The sequence below is a fragment of the Apium graveolens genome, chromosome 3 (genome assembly GCF_009905375.1).
Source record: "Apium graveolens cultivar Ventura chromosome 3, ASM990537v1, whole genome shotgun sequence".
Lineage (NCBI taxonomy): Eukaryota > Viridiplantae > Streptophyta > Magnoliopsida > Apiales > Apiaceae > Apium > Apium graveolens.
Window position 1 is genome coordinate 275,562,659 of NC_133649.1, and position 27,849 is coordinate 275,590,507.

General features: G+C 36.0%; 2 protein-coding genes across 2 annotated transcripts; one reads left to right on the top strand and one right to left on the bottom strand.

Annotated features, from left to right (window-relative positions):
* Positions 1-18,899: 18,899 nt before the first annotated feature.
* LOC141713372 (protein VTE6, chloroplastic-like) lies at positions 18,900-22,036 on the top strand. The gene is made up of 6 exons (XM_074516757.1): positions 18,900-19,424; positions 19,829-20,082; positions 20,528-20,651; positions 21,142-21,246; positions 21,342-21,494; positions 21,582-22,036. The coding sequence occupies exons 1-5, from the start codon at positions 19,032-19,034 to the stop codon at positions 21,429-21,431; spliced, it is 966 nt and encodes a 321-aa protein (XP_074372858.1). The 5' UTR covers positions 18,900-19,031; the 3' UTR covers positions 21,432-21,494; positions 21,582-22,036.
* A 155-nt stretch (positions 22,037-22,191) lies between these two features.
* On the bottom strand, positions 22,192-23,968 carry LOC141713373 (B-box zinc finger protein 22-like). Its single transcript, XM_074516758.1, has 3 exons — positions 23,677-23,968; positions 22,745-23,167; positions 22,192-22,613 (listed from the first exon to the last, which is right to left on the bottom strand). Exons 1-3 carry the CDS (start codon positions 23,857-23,859, stop codon positions 22,332-22,334), a joined length of 888 nt encoding a protein of 295 aa, XP_074372859.1. The 5' UTR covers positions 23,860-23,968; the 3' UTR covers positions 22,192-22,331.
* Between the last annotated feature and the right edge of the window lie 3,881 nt (positions 23,969-27,849).

A 27,849-nucleotide genomic window follows, 5' to 3' on the forward strand; every position in this document is an offset into this window, starting at 1 on the left:
AAAATAAAATCCACATACGGCAATCAAGACCATGCAAGGCCACATCATTCACTCATCAGAAGAGTCCTCCCCCTCGCCATCCAAGCCTTCCTCAGAAGAAGAACCACTGCTCCCTAAAATCGGCTCCCTCATCTTCCCTCGAAGGGCTGCCCTGGACTTGGGGCTACCCGAGGGGGCTTTACCTTTAGAGCCTGATCCGGAACCCGAGTGACTAGAGCTCGACTGGGGCCTCATGCGAGGAGTCGAGAGCACGAATCCGGAAGCTTTCCCAGATAGGTCCATGACAGACAGCTCCCAAGGGCAAGATAGAAGGCTTGGATCAACCATATCCGGCCGTACGCCTTGAGCGTCCTTGACGCCCCTATTCCAACCTATTGTCAGGTTAACAGGGCGCATCTCGTCATCGTGCTCATCCATCATCGTGGTGAATGTGGTGGACATGTGATAAGCAGCCTCGAGGTCTTTCCATTCCTTCTTCCTCTTCTCTTTCGAGCTAGCATATTTCTTCTTCATGATGATGAGCTTGCCCTCCACCTCATGGGCCCTAGACTCCCACTCCCCTGAGGAGATAGTAATCTGCTTCATGAAAGCCTACAATACATTATAGTCGCCTCTCATTTTGATGGATTGAGTAGAGGACGCTGCAAAATAGGCATTGGCCTGACAAAGAAAATATGAGTTTGAGCATAAAGGGCCTAGCCCAAAAGGAGTGATTCCTATAATATTTTCCAAGTTCTAAGAAAAAGAGAACTTAAACGAAAGTTTGCACAAGGAGATACATACTTGATAGAGGGCATGAGCTCCCAGCATCTTAGACTCGATGAGTTTATCACCAGAAGAGACGAACAAGAGGTCGGGAGGAGTAATGTAGTTCCTCGACCACTCGAGAGCAAGAGCCGGGTTGCCGAAAACGGAGTCGTTGGAAGAAATACCCCATTCGGGCTCGAAAGGGCTCCTGGAACTCCCGTAAAAATCCTTGGTCCTCTTAAGGCCAGATCCTGATGCCTCGAGGAAGGCAGGGACCTTAGGAACATGATTGGCCTTCTTAACGGCATCTCTGGCCATCTTTCCAGTAACATCATTGCTCGACTTGGCTTTGGCGTCAAGAGCCTTAGCAACTGAAATAAGAAGAAAAGAAACAGATATATAAATAAACTTGCACAAAGTAGAGGAAAACAAGGATAAATACCCTCTATAGAGAGGCAGCTAAGGCCATCCTCGACAAGCTTGACTTCTATCACGAACTCCCAATAAGGGGTCCTCCCGTTGTCGTCAATAAGGAGGTCTCGGGCATGAAGCTTGGCGTCAGAAAGGTTGAGAATGAAGTGGGAACTATCAATTGGGCTACTAAAATCACGTCTAAAATATGCCCCCCAGTCTCCATCCTTCCACTCAACGACCACAAACCTCTTGTTCCAGTTGTGGTTTGAGTCATTGAGGGAACTGGTGTTCACTATTTGAGGAACGTGGGCTCGGTGTTGAATCACTACCCAACCAGGCCGAGTCATAGGAGACGCCTTCATCATGAAGATACTACGGAACATTGTCACACTCAATGGGATGCCTAAGTCATGGCATCTCACTATGAATAAAATGATGAAAGACCACCCATTAGGGTAGAGCTGGCATGGATGGATCTTGAGTTCGGCTAGAAGCCTCGGAATGAAGGGGTGCAGAGGGAACCTTAGCTTGGAGTTAAGGGTTGCCTTAAACACAAACAACCTTTGGTGGAAAAGATTACAATTCCTCTCACTGGGCTTAGCTCTACGAACCCTCAAGCAGTCGGGCTAGGAGTAAGTCGACTTGATCACCTCGACATCCTTCTCACGAAGTATACTTTGGTGATGGAATGCATCAAAATAGACGGTACTAGGGTACTCGTCCGCCCTCTCATCCAGCATACTCTTCAAACTGTTCGAACAACGATTAATTGAGAAGGAGGAGACAAGAGCTATACCTTGGAGTGAGCAAAGAGTAGCTCTCTTATGCATAGCTTCCTTCTCGGAAAAAGAAGACTTGACAGGGCCTTGTCCACCTGACATTCTTGAAGAAATTCAAGATAGTTAAGAACTTGAGAGAATTTGAGAATTTGGGAAGTTGAGAAATGAAGGTGTGAATGAAAATGAGCACTTCTCATCTTCTTTTATAGGAAAAAGGTGACCTGCTACATCGGGTCGTAAGTCTGCTTGGTTCGCGCTAGCAGGTACCTCGATAAAAGAACACCGGAAATGAAGAAGAAGAGCGGTCAAAAGGCAAGAAAGGAAGACATAATAAACGAGAAAAGCGATGCAGGACATCGTTTATCGTATCAGTCTTCCGAAAAAAATCATGGCTGAAACCAAATACAAGTCATTAATCTTAACTGAAGGATGATTATATTAATCACCATCATTAGCAAGATTAGTAAAGATTAAGATAAAATTGGCTTTTTAGCTGAACTCCAGAGTACGAAAATAAAACGTTCTCCTCCGTATCAGAGCCATGACAACCACAACTTGCATGCGGGGAAGCTCCAGCCGACCAGGCAACAAATGGAGGCCTTTTGGCCTATCAGGAGCCTCTGTATCAGAGCCATGACGGCCACAATTTGTGTGCGGGGAAGCCCCGGCCGACCGGGCAATAAATGGAGGCCTTTTGGCCTACCAGGAGCCTCAGTATCAGAGCCATGACGGCCACAATTTGTGTGCGGGGAAGCCCCGGGCGACCAGGAAACAAATTGAGGCCTTTTGGCCCACCACAAGCCTCCGTATCAGAGCCATGGCGGCCACAATTTGTGTGCGGGGAAGCCCCAGCCGACCAGCCAACAAATTGAGACCTTTTGGCCTACCAGGAGCCTCTATAGCAGAGCCATGACGGCTACAACTTACCTCTGTAGTGACCTTGGCCTACCAGCTAACAAATTGAGGCCTTCCAGCCTATCAGAAACTCCTGTAGGAGGGCCATGAGGCCTTCAACAGTTATCCCGGAGACCCTCTAGAGAGGTCCTTGGGAAATTTCTTGAAAACGATAACTCTCAGTAGAATCAAGTTTCGTAAAGACTAGAATGTTTAGGAGAACGAGTTGGTTGAAGTGTATAACATCCAACAAGAGAAGTTTGGACTAGTTTAATGAAGAATAAGACTTCCTATAAGGGAAAGTTCAGTAGAACACAAAGTGTTCAGCAAGAACGAGTACGGAACATCCACCGGAATGAGTGCAGAACGTTCGTTGAAGCAGCCATAGCAGAGCCCTGCGGAACTCAAAGGCAACCATGAAATTAATTTCATGGACAACCAAGAGCAACAAGGACATAAAAAGGTATGTAGAAACCTTGAACTCCTAGCGAGAAGCTCAAAAAAAGTGAGGGGCAGGAACCCCTGGGCAACCACCTCCAGGCCAACCAAGAACTGGCCGACCAGGAGGTGGCCGACCAAGAGGTTCTCCTCCAAAGTGGCCGAGTAGTCTAATTTGGGGGTTTGAGGACGAGCAGAGCCTCCTGCCCCAGTAGTTTCTGCTCGACCCCGAAGCCCCCCTTTCGAATATTTTGAAAAATATAAAAATAAAATCAGATTTTTTTTTTAATTTTTTAAATTATTAGGATTTTGAAATTAAGCCCAGATTAGGGCCAATTAGTGTATATTAAGCGTAATTAACCCAAATTAGGGATAATTAGTGATTCGTACGATAAAATTAGCCCAGATTAGGGCCGTTTAACCCATTCACTCTTGTAATTAGTGTGAATTAGTGATAATTAGTGTCTTATACATACTGATTGTCTTAATTAGCCCCGATTAGGGTAAATTAGCCTCGATTAAGGCCAATTAGTGCATTATAGCTTAAAATTAGGCTTTTAAAAGCCTAATTAGCAGCTTGTACGTGGAAATTAGCCCCGATTTGGGTCGATTAGCCCCGACTAGGGCCAGTTAGTAGCTTTCACCCTATAATTAATCTTGACGAAGGTTAAAGGGTGATAAACGCTCGCTTTGTAGTCCCTATTAGGATCGTTTAGTGTTGAATACCATCCAAATAGCCTCTACGGGGGCCTTACGTGTGTATACTCACACTAATAAGTCGTTGTAAACGTGTAGGTCACTCCACACTTTACGATAACGCGGCGATACACATGAAGGGTCGATACTTATAAAGGGTCGATACCCGAGAAGGGACAAAAATACCCCGAGTCACGATTAGACCATTATAACTTCCACAAAAACTCGAGTAATATTCACAGAAGTTGGGGGCAAATGATATGGATAGAAAATACATCCTAAAGACACATTAAATGTCGACTTAATTATACTTGGGCTTCTTGTCCGAAAAGTCCAATACAAACATGTCTGGTCCAAACTTCATAGCAGGCCCTTCTGGTCCAAAGCTTCATAACAGGCCTATGACGGCCCAAAAAACCAAGGCCCACCAGCGGAGGTCTTCCAAGTCCACGAACCTGAGGTATTCACGGACTAGGCCCAATACGGCTAGAAGAGTAGAGACATGTGTTCAAAACGGATTCAAAGCCCTACATAGAGGGTTCTGGATCTCCTTCCTTGTAAGAACCCAAATTTTTGACGTCGGTAAAAGACCTTTTTGAATAGTAATATAACAACTCAAATTTTTGAGACCTTGTAAAACGCTTAATGAATAGTAACCCTGAAAGACGGGAAAAACTTTTTAATCCACACTATGTTGTGCATGAGAAAATGAGTTTTGGAGTTGATAACATGATTATACGTACCAAATAAGTGTATGTAAACGCTATAAATTTTCGAAGAAAACGAACTTTGAAAAATGACCATATTTACGAATCATCGAGGATTGCGAGGATCAAAATATAATTCTGAATTTAAAACCTTACGGATTTATATCCAAGGATGATACTTCAAAATATGAGGAATAAATACGAAAGGATTTACGTAGCGAACCGTTTGTGAGAAAGTATTACGAAAACGTTTAAGCGACCAAACGAATGCGTAAACGATTAAATAAACGTAATGCACTAACTAACCGTGGTAGAAAAGTAACCATGGTTACTTTATTAAATAGTGAGCTAATGAAGTAGGATGATCAACTAGGGCTAGAGAATAGTGAAGCTAATGGCTAAGCTAATTAGCTTAGCTTGTAATCTAAAAAGCCTAGCTAGAATTGTCTAGAGATATGGCAACAAAAATCAATCCTATGACTTATACTAGAAGAATAAACAAGATATCACAATATTATTTCAAAAAGCAACCAATAAGCAACCAAGGAAGCAACACATTTTCTCTCTTTCTCTCTCTCTCCAAAAACCCAATGCTGATTTCCAAGAATACCATGGGAAGAAAAATTCATATCTCATGATCTATTCATTTAAAAATCACCAAACTTTAACCAAAGCTTCCTCATACCATGTAAAAGGTACGTTAAAAATTTAATGGCCATTGAATTAGTATAGGATAGTCAAATCTTTGCTCAAAATTGGTCCGAAAATCACTAACTTGTTTTCTTGATTTTTCATGAAAGTTTAAGGCTCCTAAAGCTAGACCAAGGCTTCATCAAGGATCTTAGGACTTTATTAAGTATTAACAAGCTTCAAGAAAGGTATAAACATTCATCCAAACTTTGCTTAAGTTTTAAATTTCAAGAAAAGTAAGGATCTTGGATATAAGTATGGTTTTGATGATTGATTTGATATTAGCTTGATGTTTAGTTAATTAGTTTTAAGGTTGACGATTTTTGCCTCAAGAACATGATGTTATTGAGAGGAGTTAGTGTTGAGATGTTGATTTGATGATTGTTGATGGTGGTATAATGATTTAAGACGTAAACGAAACTTGAATCGTAATCGTAACCTTGTTAAAATGAACAAAACTCAACTTAAGTTTCTACAGAAGTTATTGAATGTATTAACTATAGTTTCCTGAAAATTGAGACTTTATTATGATAGACAATGTTATAAGGATCGTTCATGCGCTTGAATCGCTTGATTTCCGATTTACGGATCAAAAGTTATGACCGTTTTACTAAACGGGATTTACGCGACAAAACTGCTACAAATTACGAACTTTGTAAATATAAATGATCGACTTAAAAATATTTAAAAATCATGAAATGTTTACAGAGAGTAAGAAATATAGTTTATTATCTTATATAAAAATTTCAAGTAAGAATGTTGATCTTTCAATTTTATAAAAATGTCGGAGCCGAGGTCGCGCGCAGTACGAACGTCAAAAACAACCCTCTGTTAGGAAACTGCCACTTCGGGGTTCACCCCTATTACCAGAAAACCATTTTCAAATGATGTGTTCTAAAGTTTGTCTAGATCGCGTACGCGAAAACGGTGCATCAATTGAGTTAACGGTTTGAGAGATATCAACGTTTTAGTGAAAGCGGTTTGAATAGTAAAACTCCGTAGTTGACCGAACTTTTGAAATACTTTTCACCTAATTAAATTAATTTTATCATAATGAAACTTCTAGGATAAATATTAAAAGCACTCAAGAAGCTCCTCGAGGTGGTTTCGTATTAAAATATTATTTTTATGATTTATTAAAAATGATAGAGTGCGAGTCGCTTAATAGTAATATTCGGTAAAGTCAAATCTAGAAGACCACTTTGATTGTCCGTTTCGACCAAGGAGTGATATTTATTTCGAGTCGGTCGAATGATGAAAGTTATGATGTATTGAACTTATTAGAAATATAAGTTGGTGATGAGAGTAGGAATACTGATTAAGATTATGATGTTTGTTGATTAGAAAATCCGGAACGAGAGGAAGTCGGGAAACGTGTCTTGGACTCCAGGCAAGTTTTCAAACCCTACCTTTTTAAAACTGTTGTGTTGTGTTTGTTATCAAATAATGTCGATATATATATGATGCTATATTTACGATATTTTAAGAAATATGTTATATAATATCGTACGATACGATAATGATTTTGGTGTATGAATATTACTGAATTTCAATCGATAACGCTAGAGAGTAGCGTTGTATATATAAGGAGTATATTTTAGACCGGGGATCGATCAGTATAATTTGATGAAAACCCGATAGTATTCCGGAGGTGTTTTATTTAAAAATATTAACACTACAGTAGAGCGTGATTTATAAGTTGTAAGACCGAGAGTCGGACAATATTTATAAAGTATAAACCCCAGAATTATCCCGGAGATATTTTGGGATGATTAAAAGTCCGTAGCTATTTTATTCCAAGGGACTCGATGTCCTCTTGCGAAATATTAAAGTACCTCGGATTTTATTTCAAAATTATTTCTAAAGATCGTATTCCCTCAACTCTTTTTAATTACCCGAGCAATGAATATTATTTCAAGTATTCATTTAAAACAGGAGAAGTATTCTCCAACATTTATTTTATTTTAAAACCAATTATTTTATATATATTAAAGATTAATGTAATTTCTTAAACTTAAATTAGTTGAGAAATATTATTTCAAATATTCTTTTAAAGAAGAACTATTCGAGGTTTAATTATTTAATAATTATTATTTAATTATTCAATATTTATTAAATGATTTAATATCATTTAAAAATCATAAAACCTAATTTAAAATATTTTCTGAGTTTCAGAAATTCATAATAATATTTTCAGATCGTCAAAGAATATTATTTCGACGTATTTTAAATACTTTAAATATAGTTCCAAAAGAAACTCCCCCTTATTTACTTATCTGTTGATAACGGTCAACTCACATCCTTAGTACTTCCTCCGAAAACTTTCGGAAGTACATATATATATATATGAAGTAAAGTTGTGCCTATCAACAAGCAAAATGCTTGGGGGAACTTCGATATGGTTCGATGATTCCAAGTAGATGATAGGATTCTTAAAAGGACAAGGGAGGGGTAGAGATCCAGTACTTCGTGGACTGGGTAGACTACCATATTTATGTTCCTTATGAGAAGGTACCATGTGTACCGAAGGACATACGAAGTATGTAAAATATACCCGGGCTGAATGGGGAAGCATATAAAGCCCGAATGCGGCTAGGGTGATAACCGGGATACGAAGGTGTCATCCTTCTACTAGTAGAAAATGTTACTATTTCCGTAGTATGACTGATCATCGTATGCGGTGGCTCCAACGAATGTCCTATTCTTCCAATTGGAATTGTGATGCAATACCGTAACCCAAGCCTAGGTGTTGGGTTTACTATTAAGGTATTCACAGGATATTAATCCATAAAAGAATTGTTTTCATAAGAAGGTGTGTATCACCAAGGAAAACTATTTTTGAATTAAACATAATTATCATATATGACGTTTTACTTGAGTTTATTATACAGTCATTTCATACTGTACATTATTATGCTGGGCATTATAGCTCACTCTTGCTTTATTTTAAATGACACAACACAACAGATAACCAGTATGCCGGTGTGGGACTTAGTTGCTTACAGTCATGGGGGGAATCCCTGGTAGCTTTGTCTCAGGTGGGCCAGAGTATCAGATAGGTATAAGATATCGGTCGTAATTGTTGTAACTTCATGTAGAGGTTATGAATAATTGTTTGAGATCCTGTAATATACATTTGAGTTTTAATAACAGATGACACTTGTTGTACGTCATTTTTAAGGCTATAACTTGTGAGTGTGTGAGATTGAGGGTCTATGATATGGAATTATTGGATTATTGAGTTAATGCAGGTTACACATGATTGAAGGATTGCGTGACGACCCAGATTCCTGACCCCGGATTTGGGGGCGCTACAGAAATGGTATCAGAGCAATAAGTTATAGTACTCAGAGACGAGAGTGTTAGGAGTCTGTCTAGATGCAAGATTTCTTAAGAGCTCATATAGAGTTCATCATTGGACTACCGGATGTAACCCCAATATGTAGGTTATGATAAATATATATTGAGGTATTAAAGCATGACTGATAGGACCATTGGAGATTATCAGAATGATGAGAAAAAAAATTAGAATCATTTACGATTTGGCAAGTATGTGGATGTAGAACTCGGAGCTGAGTCTCCAGGGCATTTGGGGTAAAGACGATATTACCAACACCATATGTTCATTGTGATAACACGAGTCTGGTTACTCGTAGTTCTTTATAGGTTGCCCATGAAGGGGCATCATATGTAAGAACCATAAAGTCTAACTATTAGTAGACAGTTGAGGCTATTGACCCAAACTAGTTGAAGGTGTCATTTTACTAATGAGGATGGGAATGTCGTATTAATCACAAACTCACCAGAGATAGTGACCAATATGCCCTTAAGGATTCTAATTCTATTAAAGAATATTTGAATATAATATAAGAATGTATCATAAGACGAGTACACTACGTGATATTATTAGTGTGCTTAACATGTAAGGTTATGATGGTTTAGCTCAGAGATCGAGAGCATCGAGAATTGATGGCATGACTACAATTGAATGGCGTAAGATTACAATGAGCGATAGTTCGATCTTAGAACCTTTTAAAAAGGATAGGCCAGTGAGTCTAGAAAGGAATTCTTCGGTACATATTATGTCAGAGGCTACGTATATATACTCGTAGACCTCTAATATATTCGGTAACATATGTTCAATTACACACACATGCTACTGAACTTATGGACTGCATTGAGATCCCTAAGAGATCTCTTTGATCTGTTCACAGGGGGAACTGACCACTTATAGTTAGTAACGGATGCGTGTAGTAGGCAACTATCGGCTTAACAAATGTTTTTGGAATATTTCTGAGTAAGGTCTTCGAGGTAAAACACCAGAATGACAGATATATGTGCAAAAGTCAAGTTAGTAAGCGATTTTAAAATGATGTTGAAAGAGAAACTATTTGAAACATGAAATTACGAAGAAGAAGAGGTGGGATCATCCTCAGATGGATAATGACGAGAGTTAAAATAATCAGTGAAATATTTTGGCACCTACTCACTGTCACGTTACTCCCTCCAAATTGTTAATCATTCGTATTGCCTTGATGAGTCATATCAGGCAATCATTTTCGTTCCCTATTTTGAACTTCTGATGTGACCATCTTGAATAGTCTTTCTCCGCATCAGGACTTGTTCAATTCTTTTAGTTAATCCATGAACTTTCATTCATAGATTATGATCTTCTTGTTCAATTCAGAGATATTTATACTTCATTTCAATTATCCAAGCGATTTTTTTATATATAAATTTTCCCTCAATTCATCCATGAATATTCATAATGAGTATCTTCATTTGATTCTTCTTTCATATTTACTCTTCTCAGTCGAGATTGTAAATATCTAACAAATTGTTAAAAATATGGATGATCTAATATCCATATATTTCTCGGGAATCCTTTTCTTCTAATCGGGATGAAATTATATATTGAACTTTGAAATCATAATAAGGGTACCAATTTGATATTGGTATTCCGAATTCAATTCTATTTAAAGATCTGATAAAGTATGTGAACTAGGGCACCTATGAGTGTACCCTTTATTTGGAAAGAAATATTTGATAAGAGGCTATCGATTGTTCCGATGCCAAGACCACTCGATTCAGAGTTATAATTGTCTTTCTCGACCCAAATTTAAAAACTCTTTATTTCAAAATCGTCATCCAGGTAGCCACAATTTCTTCAGTGGTTACGATGTTGAGATTTTTTACAAACAAACTGAAATATGCCTAGTTGCATGTGTTCTCATGAATGACTAGTTAATTGTCCTAACTAGTCAAAATTTTAATTAATACGACGAAAGCCTAGCTAATCGTAGCAAGTTGCTATGGGCCAAACCAATTATGCTGGCCATTTTCTTAGCCGGTTGATAAAATTGCTTGATATGGACTAGCTATTATTTTGCTAGTTCCACTTCCAATCAAATTTTTATTATTCCATAGTGCATTACATATGCAAAATTTAATTATTGATGAAATTTTCAAAGAATGATTTAATTGAGACCTAACTAGGTCGCCCACTCAAATGAGAATTCATATTCAGTTTTATGAAATATTTTGTTCATGAAATATTCTATTCTTTCGTTTATATAAAGAATAACCAATTAAAATCATAAAGTGATTGAAGAACAATATACTTCCTTACTTGTTAATCATTGAGTAAAATTCCTTCTTTCAAAATAGCATCTTTTGAAACCTCAATGGTTAACCTTTGGTTAAGGATGTTATTCGAAATCTCTTTCATCATTCGAAAAGAAAAGTATTCTTTCATTGGGGAAATCTTACAAGTATTGTTCGTATGATGTTATTATTAAGCAATCATTGCTTTCAAGGAATATTCTCTATAACATCATAATATAAAATTTTAAGGACATGGAAGGATAATCCTTGTTGTATTCTTTCTTCCAAGTTATAAATCTTTTGAGTGTTGCGACTCTTTTATTCAGAGCTCATTATTTCTTCAGATATTAGATTTTGAAATCTTGTTCAGATTGTCTAAATTGCATCGATATTGTGAAAATCATTTTTCCAAGGCTAATTGCCTTCCGAACAAAGAGAGGTATAGTTGAGAACCGATTGTTGTAATATGAGACTCAAAGCTCAGCGCTATGATGGTGCAATCGGAGCATCGTGATGGGTAAGTTATTTTAAAAAGGGAATACCATGTTTAGTTATTATCATAAGGATCTTTAACATGGTTATAGAAGAACGATAATAGAGATACAACGTGATTAGTGAGGTACGCTTCTGTGAAACACTATCGGGATAAGAACTAATGAATTCGGGAAATACCAATCATGTATGAATTTGAGGAATAAGATTTTCAAAAAGTGAAGGTAAGATTAGTAATAACCTCTTGTTAGAAATACTCAGCGATAAAAATAGAATTTGTATGAAATATAATGATACATCTATGCAGCTTAAGGACCGTGACATAAGGCGTCGTAATAATGATCTAGAATAATTGCGATAAGGTTCGCACTGAAAGGGACAAGGAGTTTACTTATGAGGAAATTTTGGAATTTTTTTTCTTACACTGAACACGAGATAGAGGCTATAGTCAAATTGATCAAAGGCTATGATTGAGAAATCTATTATCATCAAGGAAAGGCCAATGTGGTGGCCGAAACTTTAAGTAGGAAAAGATATATTGAGGATGACAAATCTCAAAATAACTGATGAGAAGAATCGCATGAAAAGAACCCTTTATTACTTAAGAGGAATACTTAAAGATGCCTAAAAACGTAAAAGGATATTAGTCATAACAGAATATGAAAAGGGGTGTCATTGAGTAGGTAAGTAAGTATTCAACATGGTTGAAAATGAAAACGGAAGGGCGAGGATTAAAATTTTGGCGGTTACGACTTGTAGATGACCCAAATGGGAGTAAGTGTTAATTAAAATAAATTTTGAAGTAGGATTATCAAGAACCAAGTTAGCCGTCGTGCTATTTCGGGATTTTGAGTGATAGATTAAATAAGACCGCTTATTTTATTATGCAAATGATAGATCTCCACTCTATAAAATTGTTATGAACGCGGAAGAGATAATTTGTGAGAGAGAGACCTCGTGATATCGCGCCATGCAAGGACCAAAGATACTTCGCGAGAAGGGACGAACAGAGGCACAACTTAGAGTTCTCAAATCGACAAGTAGAATGAGAGGACTATCCTGGCCATTAAAGATACGTCTAGCAGCTTACCCTTTATTTGGAACGGTTAGGGGAATCGTCTATCGTTGACAGAAAATTCGTGTAGATGTACTTACCACGCGAGCATACGATAAAGAGTCGCCGATATCCCTTACGAAGGACAACGTGGAAGAATGAAGGATGTCATTGTCAGAGCTGATAGAAGGCAAAGAAGATCGTACACACCCTATAAAGGCCACTGGTAGCAGGTACCAATGAACATGAATACGTCTAAGGCGCTAGCGAGAATAACAAGTACGACCTAGAAGGTATCGTAGTACTATAGATATTATACTGGGAATGATTAAAGAAGTCTGACCGATGACGGAAGCTGAACGTTCCAATCAATTGCGTATGAAACGGTGTTTCCTTCAAGATGGCAACATGACGATGATGTGCCTTACATTACTACAGGAAGAAATGTTAAATCTAACGCTAAGCGTGTAATAGGAGACGAGCGTGTTGAAATGTGACGAGAACTTCTTATAAAATAATAGACAGAGATGATGCGTCAAAATGGGAAAACGTTAAGGAACGAAACTCTAGCACTAGTAGGAGCGATGGAGGGGGAAACGAATAAGTTAAAGGATGATTCCAAACACTAGAAGATGCGCTAATCGTCCATATTATCAAATTGTAAGGGAAATGAAGTGACCAGTTGACGTTAATCAAATTACCAATAATAACGAGTTATCATGCGGGCATTGAAACGGCTACAAAGCTTTGTACGGAAGTAAGAATCGTTCTCCCTTAGGTTGGGAAGAAGTTGGTAAGCAGAGGATACTTGGACCATAGTTGAGTCAACAGACCAAAGAAATTCCTAGAACTTATCAGAACCCGGCTAGTAGCAGCCCAGGATAAAAAATAACGAAATAACGGACCAAGTATTGTTGGAAGTGCCTCCCGGGGAGGGAGTGATGAGATTCTAAAAGGAAAGAAATGTTGAACCCAAGGTTTATTGGACCAGTTTAAATCTTTAAAGGACTAAGAAAGTTAGCTTATAAATTAGCACCATCATCGAACGGTCGCCAAGTTTATAACGAGTACCACGAATCGAGGTTAGGAAATTTAACCGTCAAAACCAAACATATGATTGAAACTAAGCTAATAAACTCGTAGCCAGACTTAGCGTATGTCGATTAACGTGTAGAGGTCATAAGACTACAAGGACGAGTACCCGGAAAAATATTGGATGGATGACTGGAAATTTTATGAAGAGATCAAATACTGCAAGGTCAACGTGAGAACTCGAGGTTGTCATGTGAGAAGCATATCCCTACCTGTTTCTAAACTGATTCCGGGACAGAATCCTTTTAAGGGGGGAAGACTGTAAGTACCCAAATTTTTGACATCGGTAAAAGACCTTTTTGAATAGTAATATAACAACTCGAATTTTTGAGACCTTGTAAAACGCTTAATGAATAGTAACCCTGACAGACGGGAAATTTTTTTTAGCCCACACTATGTTGTGCATGAGAAAATGAGTTTCAGAGTTGATAACACGATTATACGTACCAAATGAGTATATGTAAACGCTATTAGTTTTCGAAGAAAACGAACTTTAAAAAATGACCATATTTACGAATCATCGAGGATTACGAGGATCACAATATAATTATGAATTTAAAACCCTACGGATTTATATCCAAGAATGATACTTCAAAACATGAGGAATAAATACGAAAGAATTTATGTAGCGAACCATTTGCGAGAAAGTATTACGAAAATGTTTAAGCGACCGAACGAACGCGTAAACGATTAAATAAACGTAACGCACTAACTAACCGTGGTAAAAAAGTAACCATGGTTACTTTATTAAATAGTGAGCTAAGGAAGTAGGATGATCAATTAGGGCTAGAGAATAGTGAAGCTAATGGCTAAGCTAATTAGCTTAGCTTGTAATCTAAAAAGCCTAGCTAGAATTGTCTAAAGATTTGGAAAAAAAAAATCAATCCTATGAATTATACTAGAAGAATAAACAAGATATCACAACATTATTGCAAGAAGCAACACTGAAGCAACCAAGGAAGCAACACATTTTCTCTCTCTCTCCAAAAACCCAATGCTGATTTCCAAGAACATCATGGGAAGAAAAATTCATATCTCATGATATATTCATTCAAAAATCACCAAATTTTAACCAACTCTTCCTAATACCATATACAAGGTACTTTAAAAATTTCATGGCCATTGAATTAGTATAGCATAGTCAAATCCTTGCTCAAAATTGGTGGTGAATAGTAACTCCGAAAATCACTAACTTGTTTTTTTAATTTTTCATGAAATTTTAAGGCTCCTAAAGCTAGACCAAGGCTTCATCAAGGATCTTACGACTTTATTAAGTATTAAAAATCTTCAAGGAAGATATAAACATTCATCCAAACTTTGCTTAAGTTTTAAGTTTCAAGAAAAGTAAGGATCTTGGATATAAGTATGGTTTTGATGATTGATTTGATATTATCTTGATGTTTAGTTAATTAGTTTTAAGGTTGATGATTGTTGCCTCAAGAACATAATGTTATTGAGAGGATTTAGTGTTGATATGATGATTTGATGATTGTTGATGGTGGTATAATGATTTAAGACGTAAACGAAACTCGAATCGTAATCGTAACCTCGTAAAATGAACAAAACTCAACTTAAGTTTCTGCAGAAGTTCCCGAATGTATAAACTATAGTTTCCGGAAAAGTGAGACTTGATTATGATAGACAATGTTATGAGGATCGTTTAGGCGCTTGAATCGCTTGATTCCGATTTACGGATCAAAAGTTATGACCGTTTTAGTAAAAGGGATTTACGCGACAAAACTGCTACAAATTACAAATTTTGTAAATATAAATGATCGACTTAAAATATTTAAAAATCATGAAATTTTTACAGAGAGTAAAAAATAGAGTTCATTATCTTCCATAAAAATTTCAAGTAAAAATATTGATTTTTCAATTTTATAAAAATGTCGAAACTGAGGCCGCGCGTGGTACGAACATCAAAAACAACCCCCTGTTAGGAAACTGCGACTTCTGGATTTTCACCCCTGTTACCAGAAAACCATTTTCAAATTTTGTGTTCTAAATTTTGTCTAGATCGCGCACGCAAAAACGGTGCGTCAATTGAGTTAACGATTTGAGAGATATCAACATTTTAGTGAAAGCGGTTTGAATAGTAAAACTCCGTAGTTGACCGAACTTTTAAAATGCTTTTCACCTAATTAAATTCATTTTATCATAATGAAACTTTTAGGATAAATATTAAAAGCACTCAAGAAGATCCTCGAGATGGGTTCGTATTAAAATATTAATTTTACGATTTATTAAAAATGATAGAGTGCGAGTCGCGTAATAGTAATATTCGGTAAAGTCAAATCCAGAAGACCACTTTGACCGTCCGTTTCGACCAATGAGTGATACTTATTTCGAGTCGGTCGAATGATGAAAATTATGAAGTATTGAACTTATTAGAAATATAAGTTGGTGATGAGAGTAGGAATACTGATTAAGATTATGATGCTTGTTGATTAGAAAACCCGGAACGAGAGGAAGTCGGGAAACGTGTCTTGGACTCGAGGCAAGTTTTCAAACCCTACCTTTTTAAAACTGTTGTGTTGTGTTTGTTATCAAATAATATCGATATATACATGATGCTATATTTACAATTTTTTCCGAATTATGTTATATAATATCATATGATATGATAATGATTTTGGTGTATGAATATTACCGAATTTCAATCGATAACACTAGAGAGTAGCGTTGTATATATGAAGAGTATATTTTAGACCGAGAATCGGTCAGTATAATTTGATGAAAACCCGGAAGTATTCCGGAGGTGTTTTATTTAAGAATATTAACGCTACAGTAGAGCGTGATTTATAAGTTGTAAGACCGAGAGTCAGACAGTTTTTATAAAGTATAAACCCCAAAATTATCTCGGAGATATTTTGGGATGATTAAAAGTCCGTAGCTATTTTATTCCAAGGGACTCGATGTCCTCTTGCGAAATATTGAAGTACCTCGGATTTTATTTCAAAATGATTTCTAAAGATCGTATTCCCTCAACTCTAGTTAATTACCCGAGCAATGAATATTATTTCAAGTATTTATTTAAAACAGGAGAAGTATTCTCCAACGTTTATTTTATTTTAAAACTAATTATTTTATATATATTAAATATTAATATAATTTTTTAAACTTAAATTAGTTGAGAAATATTATTTCAAATATTCTTTTAAAGAAGAACTATTCGAGGTTTAATTATTTAATAATTACTATTTAATTATTCAATATTTACTAAATGATTTAATATCATTTAAAAATCATAAAACCTAATTTAAAATATTTTCTGAGTTTCAGAAATTCATACTAATATTTTCAGATCGTCAAATAATATTATTTCGACGTATTTTAAATGCTTTAAATATAGTTCCAAAAGAAACTCCCCCTTATTTACTTATCTGTTGATAACGGTCAACTCACATCCTTAGTACTTCTTCCGAAAACTTTCGGAAGTACATATATATATATATATATATGAAGTAAAGTTGTGCCTATCAACAAGCAAAATGCTTGGGGGAACTTCGATATGGTTCGATGATTCCAAGTAGATGATAGGATTCTTAAAAGGACAAGGGAGGGGTAGAGATCCAGTACTTCGTGGACTGGGTAGACTACCATATTTATGTTCCTTATGAGAAGGTACCATGTGTACCGAAGGACATACGAAGTATGCAAAATATACCCGTGCTGAATGGGGAAGCATATAAAGCCCGAATGCGGCTAGGGTGATAATCGGGATACGAAGGTGTCGTCCTTCTACTAGTAGAAAAGGTTACTATTTCCGTATTACAACTGATCATCGTATGCGGTGGCTCCAACGAATGTCCTATTTTTCCAATTGGAATTGTGATGCAATACCGTAACCCAAGCCTAGGTGCTGGGTTTACCATTAAGGTATTCGCAGGATAATAATCCATTAAAGAATTGTTTTCATAAGAAGGTGTGTATCACCAAGGAAAAATATTTTTGAATAAAACATAATTATCATATATGACGTTTTACTTGAGTTTATTATACAACCATTTTATACTGTACATTATTATGCTGGGCATTATAGCTCACTCTTGCTTTCTTTTAAATGACAAAACACAACAGATAACCAGTATGCCGGTGTGGGACTTAGTCGCTTGCAGTCATGGGGAGAATCCCCGACAGCTTTGTCTCAGGTGGGCCAGAGTATCAGATAGGTATAAGATATCAGTCGTAATTGTTGTAACTTCATGTACCCAATCTCAGAAAGCCTATAAACTTTAAAAAAATAAAAAAATTATGTTAAATACCAGTCTGACATGGCATATTTTTAATACACAATATGAAAAAATATATTTCATCGGTATTTTTGGCCACATATCTCAAATTTAATATTTTGATCATCAATTTCAAAAAATGTGTTATTTTTTGCCATCATATTACACAATCTAGCTGATTTTTTCTTAAACTACTCGGAGGCCCTTAATCCATTTAACGGTGTTATATGAACAACATACGAAGTAGACGTACATGATCTTGATTTAATTTTTTTTGATGGGTTTGTCTGTTAGTACATTGTATACATTCTAAATACTAAAATTTATAATATTGAGGTGTCCCGCATTTTTTTATATTGAAACGTGGCACTGAGTGCTACACTATAAAGGTTATACTTACATATACTCCATAAGTAACAGTTTTTGGCGTTGTGATAAGCGGTTGATCCTAACAAGTGGTATCAAAGTAGGTCACGAGTTCGATTCCCACTGTCGAAGATATTTATGTTTATCATGTGTTCATAATCACATCACATAAAAACCATTTTTTAAATTAATGAACTTCTTACAATATTATTATTCGTATGCATAGAATTACATACAAGTACATCACCCCGTTTTGACTTTAAAAAAAATAAAAAAATAAAAAACGTAGCTCGCACTTTTGTTAATGGGTTAAAAGTTTAACCGCTGATCCAATTCTGTTCTTAAGTGACATTTGAGTTCATTTTTTTTACAAAGTCATGGCAATGATCATTCTTTCTTTCTACAGTCAAACCTCTGTAAAGGAATATAGTTGAGACTAATAAATAATATTATTTTAACGAATTTATTAATTTATCAATAGTAAATATATATTATATTCATTATGTTGGAATCGGAGAAAAATATTATTTTAACGAAATTGTTATTTTATTGATTATCATTTTAACCAGGTTCAGTTGTACTATTTTTTTAATCCGGTGCCAGCACTGCGTTTTTGGGTTGTAACTTAAAAAAAAATCAACATGTCCAAACTACTCGGGGGCCATATTTCATTTAACGGTGTTATATGAACATCACACAAACGTAGACGTACATACATGATCTTGATTTTATTATTTTTTGTACTTGCACCAAGAAACGAGATTATTAATCTTGATGATTATAAACTAGACTACAAAAATAACCACTTCTCCAAAGATTCGGAGAAATGGCAACTCAAATGTCAACTATGATGAGTCTCACAACAGCCCCATCTCTCAATTTCCCCCATTCAAAACCCCCAAAGCTCCAATTTTTACCCTTTATTACCTCAAATTCAAGAACTAGGGTTTTTAAATTGGGGATTGGTTCAGTTAGAGCTGAAGCAAGTAGCAACATTGACATGGGTTTTGTTCAGCAAGCAATAGGATTAGTCCAGGCTTCACCACCCACCTGGCAATCTGCTATTTTTAGCAATACAGTTATATTTCTTGTGGGCTCTCCTGTTCTTGTTTCTGGCTTGTCTCTCTCTGGCATTGCTGCTGCTTTCTTGCTTGGTTCTCTTACGTGGCGCGCTTTCGGTCCCCCTGGGTATCTTCTTGTTGCTGCTTATTTTGTTCTTGTAAGTCTCGAATTTTGTTAGTGGCATTGTCAATGTTGTTGAATTTGAATACTTGTTTGATATAAACGATGACTGATAATTGAGATGCAAGCTTATAGTTTTACCTTTAGGAGAGCTGAGTTTTCGCGCCATCTTGTTAGTTTCTGATCGTATTGCATTGTTAAAGAAGATTGATTTCTTTGGATTTTGTTATTGTTCTAACATCGTAATGTCGAATTCATTTGCCGTTCTTTATTTTTACTTATGTAAGGTGAATGACAAGTTCAGGAAATGATGTAACTGTATAGAATTTGAAAAGGAAATGTTGAAGTCTATGAAAAGACGTAATAAGAAAGAATTAGGCTAAATAGTCTTCTGCCTACTGTTTTTAACAGTTAACTGGTCATCCCTACTGTTAAAGTTAGGGCACTGCAGCAACTAAAGTGAAAATGGCTGAGAAGGAGGCTCAAGGTGTTGCTGAGAAGAGAAAGGGAAGGAGAGGACCAGGAAGTGTGATAGGTTCCAGTGCAGCTGGTTGTGTTTGTGCATTGCTTTCTATTTACGGAGTTGGTGGGACTGCATTCTCTGGGCTCTGGGAACTCGGTTTTGTTGCCAGTTTCTGTACCAAGTTGAGTGATACTGTCTCAAGTGAGATAGGGAAGGCATATGGGAGAACAACGTAAGTGAAATATTTTCAGCTTCAATCTTGCAATTTGCATGTTCTCTTATCCCTCACGCCTGAAATTTAAGTCACCATTTTTAAGGGACTATAGTAGACTTAATTCCTAGCTTGGAGTTTCTCACCATAAGGAAAGGTAGAGCTTTTATACAAATAATTTAAAAAGCGCTGTCTACCTGTTATATTTTATATACACAAAAATATGCCGTTTTATTTTGCAAGTCCATTTTAATTTGGATCATGATCCCCATCCTAAAGCATTGGTCACTATCACTTGAGGTGGAAAATATAGCTCTAGTTTCAACTGAAAATTTGTTTTTAGTAAGTTTGCAAGATGATTTTAGTCCTTGCTACTAAGAATATGCAGAGGGAGGGAGGGATGGATTTATAATCAGATCTTCTGTGTTTGAAAAAATAATACATATTATTGTTTTTCCTGATTTAGGTACCTAGTGACAACATTTAAGGTGGTTCCAAGGGGAACAGAAGGAGCTGTTAGTCTTGAGGGAACCTTTGCTGGAGTTCTAGCTGCAATTCTTCTTGCCTCCTGTGGTAGTTTATTAGGCCAGGTATGGCAAATCTAGTAAAAGTTTCAATCAATCTTTTCCTTCGATACTTTTCTTGCATTCTTGCTTTCTTTATTTATAGGCTGGACCCTTACTATATTATAATCAAAAGGTCATAAACACCCACATAGATGTATCTTAAAACAACTTTGTCATTAAAGTTTGGCTGGATCTTATGAGTTATGATATGCTTTAAGATCCGGAGATGCAGACAATTTTTTTTTTTGGATACAGTAAGTAGAGCATAGGTCTGAAGAACATACCTAACTAGTTTAAGGTCTCAAGAAGAAGGCTCATTTTTGCTGATGCCAAGCTTGCTGACTTCAAATATTTTTTATATTCTTATGAGATTATCTTATTTAAAGAAAAATAATAATGAATTGGTATATGCCTTTCTGGCCCTAATATTATTTTTCCCAAGGAAAAGGTTTCCTCAACTGCTCCAAGTTCTGACTCCAAATTGTTTTTAATCTGTCAAAAATTGAGAAAGCAGGTTAGTACACTTGAAGCTGTCATATGCGTACTAGCTGCCCAGGTTGCTAATTTTGGCGAAAGCTTGATAGGTGCTGCTCTCCAGGACAAAGAAGGATTTGGATGGGTAGGTTTCATTTGTGATTCTTAAATCTTTCTTGCACTTCAGTATCTTCATTGTCAATTTCTCTCTAATCGGTCCATTGCCTCTTTAAATTGCAGCTCAACAATGACGTTGTCAATGTCATTAATATATCCATTGGAAGCATTCTAGCAATCCTCATTAAGCAACTTCTTCTACTGCAAAACTAGTACATCTATTTGAATAGCAGCAATGGTATCTATAGGACCCGGCAGGACTTGCTGATATCGCTTGTATGACATGTTAAATTTAAATTTGGCTGCCATGATTTGAATTTCAAACGGCTCACCTGGATCATGTTTAATTGTATTTTCTTGCAGTCCATTCTGCAGTTTTCCTGGAGGAACATTTGCAGTCATACCAACAGCGTGAACCATCCAAACTACTTCGAGGTTATATAACTGATCGGTCATTCTTTTGTCAAATTATATTGAATATGGTTGCACATCACATATTTCTATGTAATTGTGTTTTCAGCTTCGAAATGTGTAAGTTTCATTTTGAATGTACAACTTACAATCGTCCTTTTAGTACAAAAAATAGAAATTCTGTCACTGCTGCATGATCATGGATGTTTCTTTTTCAGCTTGTCCCGATTTTATTGCTGGTGGGATGCTTGAATGTTATTTGAAAACACGTTTGTAACATTTTCTTGACCCTCTAAAAGATGTTCGAGCACCACAAGCATTGTTTACTTTCAATTTTATGAAACTTCAAAGCTGATAACAAACATTCAAGTAAACTTCTTTGAAGCAACTGCTAGATGTAGTTATTATATTTCACGGAACCAGTTGTGACTGCTGTCACAGCCGATTACTACATAGATTACCTAAGTCACACATTGTAGCAAAGGTTGTAGGTTGATGGCTCAACGACCGACGCCTGTCGATGTGGTTGCCAAAACATTGAGCCATACGGTTTCCGTACATTTGTCATGCTAACAAGAGAGGCTACTATAAAAGGCTATTCCTGCTATACAACTTCGCTACGAAACACATAAGCATCAGATAACAGTCCCTAACGGGTAAAACTTCTAGAGGACTCAAAACAGGAATTTCCCCCAGGACTTACTAGTGCCTTCTGCGCTTTAAACTGGATGCCGTCTGCTGGTCGTGATACTGATCTTGCGTGGTTGAGTAACATACATCAGGAACAAATGCAGGTGTAACTTCCATCTGATGTTGGTAGTTATTTGACCAGTTAGGTCCTGAAGCTGTTGGAGGCGATGGTATCTCTGGCACATCCCATGCTGTTTCGGGTACATCACCTAAGCACTCGTCACCGTCTACCTCAAACTCAGCTGCCAGTAATATTGCCGAGCAGTCTGATTCTCCAAGCTTGCCACTATCAGCCTGTTAAGCACACCGAGAAAGAATTTAGCAGACCTTCTCAGACTTGTAAATGTTAAAGATTGGCAACTTCTTTAAAACTCATGCCAAAAGCACTATAAATGTATACAAGATAAGTACGGCACGAATTGTACCTTGGATGATTCATTGTCAATATAGTTGTAGTTGTGATTGAGATCGGTTATTCCAAATATATCATCTAATTGCCATTGTTGAAAGCTTCCGCCATCAGATCCTCCACCGAAAGGGTGCGTTGCTTCAAATTTACCAACTTCATCAACTTGGATATGTTCATTGCTGGGTTGACCATCCAAAGCCACACGGTCATTGCTCATAGACAACAGCCCTGATTCTGTTTCAGTAACTTTATCCTGGGACTGCGATTTCTCCGAAGAAGCCAGACCACTACGTTCAGTAGGTTCAAGTCCCACCTTGACTCCGGTAAGCAAAAACCTCTGATGACCCGAAACGTGGGCATTTATTGAATGTATAGAGACATCACATTTCCTGCATAGCAAAGCCCGATCTTCCAGACAAAAGAAATATCCTACTGTTTCCTGTACATAGAAAAATAAATTCCAATCCTATTAAAACATGATTAAAATATAAAATCACAAACCAAAAGGGGATATGCAAGTTATGGTTTGATTAAGTAATAATCGATAAAATAATATTTTTTTACTCTCCCAACCAACATACATAACGGAGACAGTCTAGTATATTCGGAGACAGCATACTATATTTTTTCTAGAGTAAATTTTGGATAAAATAATAAACTCTTTAAAATTATATATTTTTTCCAGTCCCAAACTATTACTTCAAGGCTATTATTTTAAAGAGAAATACTCCCTCTGTCCCTTTATTTACATTTATGATAAAATGTCCACCATACATTTTAAGATGCATAAAAAATATAATTATGTAATTTATTTTCACATTTTTTTTAATATAATGAATATTTTAATTTTTATTGAGAAAAATAAAATTATAAAAATAAATTACAGAACTATATTTTATATAAAATGCTTGAGGGACCGAGAAGGTAGTTAAAGAAATGAAGGCAAACCTGACAAATATCGCACTTGGGCATAGGAGAAGAGGAGTTAGAGAGAGAGACTCTCTGGTGTTTACTCGCAAGCTTGTTAGCTGCATGGACGTTATCATCACAACCATAACACAACGCCGCCTCGTCTGCACAGCAAAGCACAGCCGCCTCCGCTACCTCACACACGCTACACTGTATCTTCATCCTTATCTCGATCTCTCCTTGTAGTAATACTCTATCCTTCAACACTTGCACATACACACTACTTATTTTGTCACTACAAGAGAGGGACAGGATAGTGTTGTGAAGTCTTCTTCAGTAATATCTTGGTAGGCACCTATTTGATGACTGAAAAGCCACTGCTACCCTTATATAGGACTCTTCTTTCTGCTTGTAACAATTTCATTTGTTCTTTACCATGATGCCCCTGCTGTCATATTTCCAATGAAACTCAAACTCCACACGTGTCATTTTTGTGTCAACAAGTCACCTGATACGTGTACCTTATTCAGGCGTCAATCTTCTGTTCAAAATGTTTTATGCTGATTTCAAGTTTCAACCATACTAGTAGATCTTTGTTTTTTTTTTCAATTAATGTTCTGATAATTATTTGTAAATCTAATGTTAATTGTTGGGATATTATTTAAGTTTCGAAAGACAGCTTAATTTTAACACATAATTGAGTGTCAGTAGTGCAGAATAAATTATACTAGTAGTGGAGTTCAAAAAACAGTCTGATCTTTCTCAAGTTTCAACGAGAGTTTTGTTGAAAACTCATAGTCATCCGCTAAGAAATTATGCGACAAATTTTTTTTGTTCTTGAATCATTAATATCGATGGATATAATTCAAACTTATAGTATTTATTGTGTGGCATATACAATCTATTATTATATATGTAATAGAACAAATAAGGATTAGTTGAGAAAATTTATTCAATTAAAATTATTCAATTACCCCTCATAAATACATATAACTAAATATCAAATTTCAAACTATATATTAATTACATCTAACTTATTCATTATTAATAATGTTATATATATTACTACTTCATTATTGATTATTATGCATATATTAAAAAGAATAAAAATGTATTCATATATTGAGTACGCTCGTTATGCACACCGAACAAAAAAAAATGAAGGTAAATAATACTCCCTCCGTCCCTTTCAATTGTTTACATTTTTTAGAGAGTGTCCGACACGCATTTTAAGGTGCATATAAAGTATAGTTCTTTAATTTTTTTTTACAATTTTGTTTTTCTGACTAAAAATTAAAACATTCAACTTTTATTCAGAAAAAAAATTGTAAAAATAAGTTACATAACTATACTTTTTATGCACCTTAAAATGCATGTCGAACACTTTCTCAGAAATGTAAACAATTGGAAGGGACTGAGGGAGTATAATTGAACTTAATTTACATGATATTGTCAAATAATGAATATTCATACTCAATAACAGTAATCGTAGTAATCGTAGAATTTAAAATTTCAAAACACGTTGACAATATTTATCAGTTGTCTGATACAAAATTGGAAGAAAGTTAATTTAACAACACAAGAATTACATATATTTCATTGATGTAACATTGTTATTCCCTAACAATACAACAAGAATTACAGAAGGGGGGTTGAATGTAATTCTGATTTTTTTTTGAGATTTATAAAAATGTTCTAACTCAATATATGTATAAGTGTTTTGATTTGCAGAGTGCGGAATAATAAATTAAGTAAATCAAATACAAAGTAATAAAAACACAGGTCTTTAAAATTTTCTGGTGGATTTGAATATATCCACCATATATATATATATATATATATATATATATATATATATATCGATTTGAGAACTCTGTGAAGCTCAAATTGGCTCATAGTTGCTTTACAAGTTGAACAAACAAACTACAGATAAATTCTTGACAAGTACAGCTTTTTTTATTTCTCTTCTAAATGTGTTTGCTTAGTTATTTTTTCTACTAGCTACACTTGGCTTATATATCACCAAGTTTACATGGTAATAAGACAGGATAATAAAACAAAACCTATCAAGTCTAATTCCATACTGCTTCATTACTCTATTCAAGCACCTTTGAAAATTTTCATAACTTGCATGGAAATGGTAATGCTTCTTTATTCTCGATTTCCTGCTAAACAGGATGCCACATTCCTTTTGCAAACACCCAACGCATGTGACTGTGTTGTCACTGTCAACAGATGTTTGAATTGATCATCCGTCGGGTACATGCTAGTTATCCGTCGGGTAGCTTTGTTGATCATCCGTCGGGTAGCTATTTGACACTTGGCTCCATTTCACTTATGCAGAATTACAAGACATCTTATATTTACAATTAATCAACCTATTCTGCATATCTACTAGTAGTCAACATGACTCATATGCTACTACAGAATCTACACAAAGTTGTTTGTAGAAATGTGCTACAAAACTTATTATTACATAAGCTACTCACTCGATGGATGTTAAATCATCATCCGCCGGGACTATATTTAATCATCCGTCGAGTGTTACAAAATTCACTAAGTTAAATCTACTAAGGTGTTTTGATTAATTTATCATCAAGTTCACAACATATTCCTAATAATCTTCCCCAATTTATGTCTACTGGAATTGTAGCCATAAATTAAGAGAAACTTGATGATAACAAAACACTCTAAGAATACAGATTAAAAATAGTAGATAAAACTGATAAGTGCTTCAATATTTACTGAAAATTGAACAATGCAAAGTATACAAAGAATAGCTCACAATCATTATCAAGATGCTCCTCTAGTCTGAGCAGATAAGTTTATTTCCTTGATTGTCTAGGTTTCTTCCCAAGCCTCCTGTTATTCTCTTCTATCTGGTTTTGTAGTTGTCTATGGAATTCAAGTTCATTAGATTCTGAGAGATCTAGTATTCCTTACATTTCCAATACAGTCTCATTGCTAGAGATACTCAATTGGTCCTCCAATCTGAAAAATCTTCTAACTCCCTTTTTATCCCTGAATTCCATTAACAAATAGGGCCTCAAATGCACTCTCTTTCCAGTGAAGGGAATAGATAGAGTTTTTGGAAGTGCATCTTTGGCTCTATTACTCCTCATCTCCTCAATCTTTTTTAGAACTAATCTTCCAACAGTAACATGGTACCCAAAGTTCTTTTTGAATGATGAGTAGATCTTTATTAGGACATATTGGCTTTCTAGAAGGATCCTGTGAAGTGGCCATATGATCTCTTTTCTTCCCTTGTATTTGAATACCAGACTTTCAGGAAGATGTTATTGAGCATCAATTCCTCTAACTTCTTCCAATTCATCTAGGTAGAGGTTAATGTCAGAAAACCCTTTGATGTCACAGATGTACAGCATATCTCCTTTGTTGACTGTGGATTTAGATTTGACTAGGGTCTTGGATTTGAGAATCACTGGTTTCACTTTCTTGCTAGCTCTTGTCTTTGTCTTATTTGTCTTGAAGATATGAAAGTTTAGCTCAGGAATAGGCAAGCTATCCCAGTCCATTGGCTCATCCTTTGAAATTATGGGCTCACCATGTATATTCCTAGTTGGATCCACCACCTTGATTTCTTCAAATACCACTGAGGGTTTTGATGATTGAGTTGTAGTTGTGGACTTTTTAGAAATATTGTCTTCCTTTTCTTCATCATTAAAGTTCAATTTTCTCTCGGAAAAGAGCTTGTATCTGAATCTTCTTTTCTGTTATGGTTCTTCTTGCATTTTCTGATCCTTAGGTTCAGCTTGTGCAGGAATTTCTGTTGTGGTTTTTACAGCTTCAAGCTTGGCCAAGATAGCAGCTTGCTCCTTCTTTTGTTTAAGCTTTTTAGCATCCAGAGCATCTTGCTTTTTTTTCTTGCCTGATTCTTTCTTTCTCTTCCTTCTTAGCTTTCACAAACATGGGGTGTCTAGCCACCACACAAATTTCCTTACCATTTTTTTAAATCTTGGCTAATCTTCTTTTAAGTGTTGAATCAGTTGGATCTTTGTAGAAGGCAATTGACCTAGCCAACAACTTTTTCTCATCTGGCCTAGGTGTCTCATACACAGTCTCCATAGGATTTTTGTCTGAAAATCTGGAGTAATTTCTTTTAGGCTTCATGATGAAATCTGCTTTTGGAGATTTGATGCAAGATGTTTGGCCTTTCTCCAGATAATTCATACTCATTTCATTCATATATGT